Source organism: Oryzias melastigma, linkage group LG4, assembly GCF_002922805.2.
Source record: "Oryzias melastigma strain HK-1 linkage group LG4, ASM292280v2, whole genome shotgun sequence".
Taxonomy (NCBI): domain Eukaryota; kingdom Metazoa; phylum Chordata; class Actinopteri; order Beloniformes; family Adrianichthyidae; genus Oryzias; species Oryzias melastigma.
The window spans coordinates 4,977,347-4,987,892 of record NC_050515.1 but is presented as its reverse complement, the minus strand read 5'-3'; the positions used below and the strand labels follow the sequence as shown (position 1 = coordinate 4,987,892).

Below are 10,546 nucleotides of genomic sequence, written 5' to 3'. Positions count from 1 at the left end.
CCCGGCTGCTGATGGGTGAAGGCAGGTACACCCTGGACAGGTCTCCAGTCTGTTGTAGGGCCTCAACCACACAGCAATTCACACTCACTCACACCTAGGGGCAACTTAGAGTCACCAATTAACCTATGAAGCATGTTTTTGGATGGTGGGAGGAGTCCCCGGTGAAAACCCACGCATGCACGGGGAGAACATGCAAACTCCACACAGAAAGGTCCCAGTTGATGTTTTTCAGATCCCCCAGCTGGGATTTGAACCGGGGCCTTCTTGGTGTGAGGCAAGAGCGCTAACCACTGTGCCACAAAGGTGGCATTTCCTACATTTGCAGTTCATGTATTTTTGTATCGTTTCACTGGTTTTCACTACTTTGAGCTTCATTTCAGCTTTGAATCCTGCTCTCAGATAGACTCATGGAGGTGAAAAAGTTTCTAATTTGAGATGTTTGTCTGCTCCAGCAGCTGAAGATCTGCAGCAGGTCCTTCAAACAGTCATATTAGCTGTAAGAATGTGGGCCGACTGGTTGTGGGCAGCTCGTGTGCACACATGCAGGCAGCTGGGTTCAGTGTTTTGGCTGTACCTTGCTCTGTGCTGCAGTGCCACTGATGGAAGTTTCGACCAATCAGAATGAAGCTCCTCAGAGAGTCCGGAGGATGGCTGAGGTCCTGGACCACAGGGAACGGCACAAACGTGTCTCCTGAGGGGGGGCAGCTGCAGGAGCTTCAAAAAACAGAACAAAGTGGTTTCATTATAAAGAGAGAGAACCTGAGGAGGAGTGTGGGGCGGTTGGCAGGTGTTGACAGCTAAAGCATGTTCTGATCACCTGATCTTCTCAAACACTTTCACTGTCGTATCGCTGGCCAGAGAAGAGACCAGGTTGACGATTTCTGACAGGAGGGAGGGCAGCAGGAAGTTTGAGGCCATCTCAGCTGTGCACTGCTGGATGGAGGGGCAGCCTGTGGGGGGTGAAGGCAACAGGACAGGGAGGAAACATTATAAAACCTCAGCTAAACCTTCAATCATCCAACTAGGTCAGCCGCTTACCCAGATTAGTCATGAAGGTGATCCAGGCCTGGCAGGTGTGCTGGTAGACTGGGTGCAAAAAGCCCACATCTCCTTCTTCCAGCTGAGACGCTTGCTTCCTGCACAACCACAAACCCGCTGTGGTTACATGACGGCTTTCCACTCCCCCCAGCCGACGGGATGAAACCCCCAATGACAGAGACGTTTACAGTCATACTGCTGCAAAGGTGTAATACCTCCAGCAGACACCAGGTGGTAATAGAGGCCATTTGGGTAGAGCTAGCACTGCTAACGCTAGCTAACGTTGTGAAAGGACAGTTTTACTGGTAAAAAACGATATAGTGCAGGACTCTCCAGTGCCCTGGATTTAAAAAGCAATTCGGACACCATGCTCACTACTTTTTTTTTTTTTCTAAATGGAAGACATGACGTCACCGATTTCACAAAATGAAAATCTAATCAACACAAACATTTTACAATGTCTATTTATGTCTCTACTGTGTTCTGAAGATGAAAATGGGGATGGTTTATTAAAAAAATTACATTAAAGCACTTTTTTTCAATGCATTATGGTTTATATTTGCTAATGTAGTTAGCATCAGTGCACACTGGTTTTTCGCAAAGACTCCTGGGAAATTTCTAGGGCACTCGATTTTGAAATTGTAGATTCAGAAAGCATTACAAAATGGCGAGAGCACTATATATATAGTGAAAGAATTCGGACATATCCTAAATAAATGAAAAAGTTATATATATATAGGCTGGAGGTGCTACGCTAGCTTGTTGCATATGCAAAGTTGGACGCCATATTGGACATGTCGAGATGCTTGTGCTACAATTGCACAAACAGAGATGGAAAAACAAGAATGAGACTTTTCACAAGTGAATTATCGCCGTCACCTCTGGACCTGCTCCAGCTCCACCACCTTCTCCTGGCTCCACTGCTGCTTCACATTCTCGGTCTTGTGCCGCCGCCGAGCCGCTCGCCCCTCCTCTCCCTTCTCCTGAACGATATCATCTGTGGTTTTTGGGCTGCCGATCTCCCCGGAGTCTGGCTTACTCTGCAAAACCAGAACTTTTTGCTCTCTGCCGTCCTTCATCTCTCATGGAAGGACGGCAGAGATGAAGGGTGGACTCACCAGGATGCCCCAGAAGCTGCGGCGTGTGCTCTTGCTGGTGGGAGTGGTGGAGTCGGGGGTGCTGCTCCCCCCCACCGGAGTACCACCTGTTGTCGGAATCAGGGTGATGGGGGCGGGACTACTTTTAAAGACCCTGGAGCCACTGCGTGTCCTCCCACTGTCCTTCATCTCCTTCACCTCAGGAGTAGATAGAAGCGCTCCTGGAGAACACAGACGGAGGCAAAAAGGAAACCTTGAAAGCTCCGGTCCCAGCTGCCGGGAGGCCGGACGAGCCCATGGTGCTGGGCGGAGATCGTACCTTTGGCGTCTTCACGGTGGGAGCACGCCGTTGGCACAGAAAGACACAGAGGATTCGGCAGGACCTTCAGCTCCATCACTGCATCACAGAGCGCGTGGCGCAGCGCCCCCTGCAGTTTGTCACTCAGCTGCAGGGGGCTGATGTTGCCCTGTTCCCAGATGTCAAAGCGCACAAACAGCCGAGGTTCTGTCAGAAAACAACACAAATCTTTAAAATCTTCAGTTATGACCATGAATTTCAAATGGTTTCTGCATTTGTAAATAAGGAACAACATCCAAACACTGAGAAGGAAAGCTTCAAGATATTCAGCACATAAATGTTCAACATAAGAGGCTGGTAAATCTGTTAAACTCCAAACATTTTGGTTTAAGTGAAGAATCGGTCCTAGTGTGATGAGATCAAAACTTGGGATACTTTTGTTGCAATTTTTTTTCTTCGATATGTACAGCACAAAGAGCTTGAATTTACTTATGGAGTTAATGCAAGCATAGCGTCTATCTGTCAGCAGTGTTGCAAGATTGGGTAAAATAACAGCCCAATTTGAGTAACAACCTGCATAATTTGGGAAACTTCATCGGAGAGTTGAGAGAGTCATTAAAGAGCCACATAATTGCAATAGCCAAATTTTTTGATGTGTTTATATTTTATGTCGTTACATTGTTGCTTTTCTTTACTTTTGTCACTAGTGACATTGCTACTTTAATTTAAATATTATATATATATTTGAGGTTGTAACTTTTCACTTTTGCAACATTTTTTTTAATTTTGCACTAGTTACTGTTTTCTTCCTATTATAATGGTATTATGCTATTATTAAACTACTTAACATTCATTATTATATTTATAGGTCAGAAGTTTTACTTCAAATGATGCGAGACAGCTGAAGACAATATCAAAGATATCAAAACTAGATATTTCTCTGACATTATCACAGCACATCGTCACCAACCCTGTACCAACTCCATTCTCTGTGTTATTCCCTTACATTTTAAACATATTATTGTATCTCCTTTACTTAAAAACCTGCATTGCATCCTACAATTTTAGTAAACTTTGGGCCAATTTCTAATCTACCTTTTATCTCTAAAGTACTTAAAGGGACAGTGTAATTCAGCTCGTGGCTTTTTTTTGGAAGAACACTCCATCTTTGAGGTCTTCCATTTATAGCTTAAAGCTTTGTATTGAACAGAGTCAGCTCTTTCAAAAGTTTTAATGATATCTTTTTAGCTACGGACTCTGGTGACTGTGCGGTTCTAGTGCTTTTAGACTTGTCAGCCACATTTGATACTGTTGATCGAGAAATGTTAAGTTTCTTGTCTGGAACAGTGGGTCGGAGTAAAAGGACTGGCATTGGAGTGGTTCAAATCTTACTTGAGTGAGCAAACCTTTTGTGTACGTCTTGGTATGTATCGTCTCTTGCCCCTTTTGATATGGGGGGTGCCTCAAGGCTCAGTTTGAGGCCCTCTTTAATTCACCTTGTACTTGTTACTATTTGGCTCAATCATTGGGAAATATGGTGTCTTTTCATTGTGTTATGCAGATGATTGTACGCTGTATGTGCCTCTTAAAATGAACAACCTGTCTGTTGAAGCACAACAAATGCCTGTTAGACTTAAAGTCCTTCCATAGGTTCATCATCCTTAGCTTCATGTTCCATCTTATACCGTCTACATGACATCTGGATGTTACCTGCAGCTGGGCTCACACCGACTGCTCCCACTTTGAGCACAGCGGTCAGCTCTTGGAAATGTTCTGGACAGAGGGCGGCGCTGGAGGACTCTGTTCTCTCCCGGGCAGAGCCGTCCAGAGCTGATGCCTGAATGGGACGTCCCCCACCGTCTATGAAGGACAGGGCGATGCATGCAATACCTGCAGAGGGGGCACAACATACCAGGACGACATCATGATCGAAGGAACATTTATTAAAACCAAAAGGTCCACGGCTGTATAAAATGAACAATCTCAAATTAGAAAAAAAAAACATAATTTTATCAAAAATAACTTCAGAAGGCAACCTGTGTGGCTGTGTAGGGAACCATCAGCAGGAGGGGATGCCACATCTGTGAGATTAGGCTATTTATTAATGCTTTTTTAATTGTATTTTTTAGCAGTTTGACCACTCATTTAATGTAAAAAAAGAATAAAAACATTTAAAATAACTCAATAGTTTGACATAATCAAAAATTTAGCCTAATAAGGCGCCCCTCCTTACTTGACGCTGTCTAAGCTGCGGAGGGGGGGGCAATGTTGCCCCTGTTAGTCCTTTAGAACTTTAAAAAACAGCAAAACGAGCCCTCAGGGACAGCTTTAATGACAAACGGAAGGAAGAAGAGGAAAAACTGGCTCAGAGCAGAGGTTTATCTATTTGATTTCTACATTCAATTGCCCTGCATTTCAGTAGAAACATACAACTACTTTTAGTTGAAATAGACGAATTTAACTGGTAATCATGTTTTTTTCTCCTATTCTTAAACCTTTAACAAAGGAAACGCCTCTCGCAAAATAATGGTACAGGCTGTACGGTGACACGGTGGTTAGTATTCCTGCCTCCTAGAAGGGTACCTGCTTTGATTCCTGCCTGTGGGAGGCTTTATTTTAAACAATAATCATACGTGGTTATTATTTCAGTTTTGAGAATTAAAATAAATAGATACTTTTTGCAACATATTCCAGGCAAAATCCCTTTTTGCCAAGGGTGCCATGCTGGCCGGGGTCAGGCCTGCTCACTAGCTTACAGCCCCTCTCAGCTAGCATTATCGGTGCACCAAAAACATTAAGCAATACCAGAGGTGTCCAGTCGTACAGTTTTGATCCAGGTTTAATCTCAGATGAGGAAAACAAAGACGTACACGGATCTATTTGTCTACAAACGGATGCATCAGAATGGAGTGGAGCAAGGAGCTTATGCCCTATGGTTGTAGCTTCTACGTCACAAATGTGATTTTTTTCAAACTGTTTTTTTTTTTTTTGTCTGCTCCTGATTCACCATTTGAATAAAGAAAATACTAAGAAATGCAATTTTAAGGTTAATTTATATTGTATATGTGTAATCGATCATCAGAAAAATGCTATGAAACAATGCTAAAAAGACCAAAAACATCTGGATCTTTAATGATTTGACGCTTAGCGACTCATTCTGACAAATCCTTTTGTGGGTTTTAAATTGAGTGAAAACATTTTTTCTACTAATCTCCCCCTTACTTGTTAGATATAATGATAAAGAGAGAGTATTAAAGTTCATTGAAAGTTGATCAAAGATAATAACGGTTTGCTTAAATAAACCTGATCTTTCATAGGGGTGGGAGGAGCCACTGAAAGGACCAGGAGAAGTTTGTACCTTTCCCTCCAGTTCCCTGCCCTCCAGGTTTGTTATAAAGGTAGATGTCTCCATCTGCCAACTCACTGCTCAAATGGAAATAATGCTGCAAAGAGAAAACAGAGAAAAACGTCAGTTCATGATTTCACAGCCCCAGACAGCAGCTTAAGAAACAGAATTCCATTTTTTAAATTATTTGTTTGGCTGATATCTGCTTCCAGAAAATAAATTCTATCATCTGAGAATTGTTTGCTTTAGTTTTTTTTTTTAGCATCTGCAAATCATTCAGCTGATTTAACATTTCACTTTGCATTTTCACTTCCGAATAGTTAAATTAGCTTTCTGATCACTGTCTAGTGCTAATAATGCCTTTTTCTGTTCTTTAACATCTTTTGATCAATGGTTTGCACAGCACTGAACAGAAATTAACAAATAATAATTCCGATTTTTTTGTTTTCCCCAACTTCATCATTTCTGCTGTATAGCAATAAATTAAGTTGTTTTCAGTAGAGGTTATATTTTTAAAACTTTCTAATTCTTTCTTCCGATCATTATTTTGATGCATTCAAAGCATTATTATCACGTTTTTATCATTATTATTCTCCAAAAGTAGCACTACTCAATATAATTTTTGATTTATTTCAAAAATACTTAATTTCATCAATGGAATTTAGACTTTTTTTAAATATTTGAAGCTGCCTTTCACATAATGGAACACAAATTATCAAACTGAATGTTGTAGAATTATTTATTCCTCTGTTCTGTATGATTCAGCTTCTTTTCTGCTTTTTTTTTGCCAATATTCAATTTTGTTTGATTTTTCAACAAACTGAACTTCTTCCATTTAGTTTTCTGTTTTTCTTCTCCAGATTAAATCAAATCAAACTTTATTTATAAAAAGGGCTTCTTCTACTTGTGCAGCTCGAACAGTTTTTACATTTAAAAACAGAAACAGAAATTAAATAAATATATTAATAAAAAGAGAGAAACCCGTTTACCCCCCCCATGAACACTCAACCAATGACCCCACAAACAATGAATACTTATAAAAGTAGATTCTAAATTAAAGTTAAGGCTAATCTTTTAGATGTTTGACTATTTGAGTGATTTTAACGATAAAATCCAAACAGAATCACTAAGATCATTGACTGAAATGATTCTACAGTGACCTGGTCGAGACGCTCTGAGCCGGCCGGGTCACCTGACCTGGCACAGGTGGGGTTCTGGTACCTTGAAGTGGTGCGCCGTGTTGCTGTCTGTGTATTTGGGTAAGTGCAGGAAGATGAGAAGGTTCTGTCTCAGGTAATGAGCCACAGGTGACAGCCAGGTGAGGCAGTGCTGCGGCAGGCTGAAGGTCATCACTTCTGTGGCTGGAGATCCAGACGGCTGGATGAACTGCGGTTCGGAGGAGACTCTTAGGAACACCTTCTGAGGCGAGACGCCGTAGGAGCAGCGGCGAGAAGCTTACCTCCACGTCTGCTGGCGTGAGCTTGCAGTTCCTCACCAGCATCACCGTGATGATGTCCAGCGTGGTTTCATCCAGGCGTTTCCGCAGCACCTTCACCAGCTCGTCTGTGATCTCCGGACCTGAAGGAGACCGACAAGAACATTTGAGAGGGGACGGTGAAAACAGAGCTCTAGTCATTCTTAATATTTGATCTTTTTTACACTGAATTTGGACTTAAACTTAAAGAGGAAGAACTTTTATTTTGAAGGTCGGTAGTATAGCAGAATAAACACCATCTTTGTTGTCATGTGGGCGTGGCCAGAGAAAAGCTGACTTTTGATGAAACCTGAAACAGTTTTTGACACAGCCAGGAAAATGTCCTAACATGCATAAGAAGCAGACATTAAACTCCTGGTTCCTGTGTCTGCCCAACACGGGCTGTTCATGCAGATGTTCCTCCTGTTTTCACAGGTTTGTACGGCTGGAACTTCAGCACAGAGTGCAGAACTCACCTGCGTTTCCCACGCCGTGCACCAGAAGCAGGATGTGCTTGTCCACGTGTCCAACAGGCCGAGAGCCTTCCAAAGAGGATCTGGATCCCTGAGGAGAACATCAGCAGAGTTTCAGCTGTTTCCACTCAAAGCAGGCTGAGAGAAGTGCTCAGGTGTGTTCTCTCACCGTCAGGTCTTCTGCAGGTGAAGGCTCCTGACTGCGGGCGAGTCCGATGCATCGGGACGGATTTGTGTCCACGGTTCCCGCCAGGGAGGTTTCACACAACCTGAAAACAGCAGAGATCTGAACTGTAGTGAGCTCCCAGCAGAACCCAAACAGAAACAGCCATGTTGATGAGTGTAAAGAATGTAAAGGTGGTTCATCATAAGTTCATACGCAGGACAAGGTTTTTTTTAACTTGGTGTAGTTATGATACACAAATAATCATCTCCTGCAAAGCAGAGGGAATGTTTAGAGAAACTTGGTGAATGTTGAGTTTTTAACATGAAAACAGTGGTTTGATTAATGCTGATTTGCTGATTTTCTCCACATAATCACTGTGGATGTTAACATTAACGACAGAAAGATAAGTTATGACCCAACTGCATGTTTATTGTTAAGTTACATTAAAATCAATGGTGGCTGATGATGGGACAAGTCTCCTAGTAGCTTTACAGTGAACTGACAATATCATTGGTTTTCAAAGTATTTTCAAAAAGGAAGTAATTTTATTCAAAAATCAAACCAAGCACACAGAGTAGCAGAGACTTGGCTGAAAATTGGCTTTAGGTATGTGAGGAGACAGACAGGGCAGAAACCTGAGGTAGAAGACTGCTTTGGTGGTCCGCTCCTGGTAGACGAACATGTTCTTCCTGTTGACCACGCAGAAGGAGTTGAGTACGGATCGCAGGGCCTGGATGGCTGAGGCAGGACAGAAAACATTTCATTTCACGTCATTTTACAAACATCCTGAAGAGACAGTCCTGAGAACAGGAGCCGGATGAGATGTGATGAGTGGAGAGAACCAGAGAAACCGTTTCTGCAGAACCACTGTGGTGTTTAGCCTGAAGAAACCTTTCTCTACAATTCTATTTTCATCTGTAATGTATTATATTACAGAGACTAGTATGAAAATGCTGCACTAACAAAACTGAGATGAAATAAATGAAAGAATTGTGGCAGAAATAATTATAGTTGTGATTCTTAAAGTTTTATCTCTTCGATAATTGACATTGGTAACTGTTAAGGTTGTGCGCTCTTTGGAAACATCTGCTTTGGTGTCAGCATCCATCCATCCATCCTCTTCCACTCATCCATGGCCAGGTCACGGGGGCATCAGTCTGGTCACTTCCTCCAGCTCCTCTGGGGGGACCCGGAGGTGTTCCCAGGTCAGTTGAGAGACGTAGTCTCTCCAGCGTGTCCTGGGTCTTCCCCAGGTCCTCCGCCCAGTGGGGCATGCCTTGAACACCTCTCCAGGGATGAGTCCAGTCCAGATACTCGAGCCACCTCAAGTGTCTCCTCTTGACATGGAGGAGAAGCCGCTCTACTCCGAGCTCTCTCCGGGTGACCGAGCTTCCAGCGTCCGGCCACCATTCGGAGGAAGCTCATTTCAGCTGCTTGTTGTCGGGATCTCGCTTTTGGTCATGACCCAGAGCTCATGACGATAGATGAGTACTGGGACGAAGATTAACTTTCCAGCTCAGCTCTGTTTTCACCACAACGGACAAGTACAGCAACCACAATCCGCCTGTTGATCTCACGCTCCGATCTTTCCTCACTTATGAACAAGACCTCGAGATATTTAAACTCCTCCACCTGGATTAGGAGCACTCCACCCAGCAGGAGAGGGCTAACTCCATGCTAACATGCTAGCAGCATTTCTGTGAGGTTTTAACAGTCTTCTAAATCAATTATGGTATGAAGCCATTGAAAAACATGTTTATTTTTTATTCGTCGGCTTATTCTGATTCTATTAAGACATTTTTGCTCAAACACTCTAGACATTTACTGCAGCATTTTAATTGTTATTCAGTTGCTTTCCAACCACTTCAGATTCTCATTTAGCCTTTAGCTTTTTATTTTATTTACCGTCTACTATTTCATTATAGTTAAAATGGGATTTTTTCATTAGTTCTGCTTCTTTGAGTTCTTTTGATGTTCATTAGCTGAGTTGGCACAAACCCTCTACATTTCCTTTGGCGCTTCCATCTCGTCATTTTCAGCTGCCAGCATTTACACAGGCGTATGTGCACATTTCTGATTTAACACAGCTCTAATGAGAGCAGAAGTTCTGAAGTTTGACGTTCACTTGAGCTTGAAGCTCTTCAGAAACTGATGTGTAAAGAAACTCTGCAGCAACTCAAACTTTCAGAAACTATGAAGTCACTCAGTCTTTACCAGATCTTCCATGTGAGGTGCTTCCTTCTGGTATCAGAACGCTCTGGAAGAGGGGTGTCAAACTCAATCGCACAGGGGGCCAAAATCCAAACAGGATCAACATTTACTGAACACTCTAAAAATACATTTTTAAAACTTTGAAAAGGCAACTTTTTATCATAACTATGAACTAAATATGCAACATTACATGTGATAATGCTAGTGTGAATGCTGTAAGCTGAATTTGTCTGCTGACGATGCTAGAGCTGATAGCTGAAGATGCTGAAATTGAAAGCCAGCGAAAATATTAGCTAAATGCCAAATTAGTCTGAAAAACTACAAAAAAACTTAATAGACTAAACTGAAAAAAGCCTATATTAGCTAAAATAGCTAGCATGAAGCTGAAATATAAGCTAAACTCAAAAACAGCCTAAAAAATCTTAATAAATGCCAAAATAGTC

General features: G+C 42.3%; 1 protein-coding gene across 5 annotated transcripts in view; it reads right to left on the bottom strand.

The window, feature by feature from the left end:
* Positions 1-10,546, bottom strand: part of szt2 (SZT2 subunit of KICSTOR complex) — a gene marked incomplete in the record, with an annotated part of 60,439 nt that overhangs the window by 25,967 nt on the left and 23,926 nt on the right. For all 5 annotated transcript variants that reach the window (XM_024258814.2, XM_024258818.2, XM_024258815.2 and 2 more), the window contains 13 exon segments: positions 575-714; positions 818-950; positions 1,039-1,136; positions 1,918-2,078; positions 2,157-2,356; positions 2,455-2,640; positions 4,144-4,323; positions 5,792-5,876; positions 7,001-7,165; positions 7,239-7,357; positions 7,730-7,817; positions 7,896-7,995; positions 8,528-8,630. In XM_024258814.2, the coding sequence (XP_024114582.1) occupies positions 575-714; positions 818-950; positions 1,039-1,136; positions 1,918-2,078; positions 2,157-2,356; positions 2,455-2,640; positions 4,144-4,323; positions 5,792-5,876; positions 7,001-7,165; positions 7,239-7,357; positions 7,730-7,817; positions 7,896-7,995; positions 8,528-8,630 (1,758 nt within the window).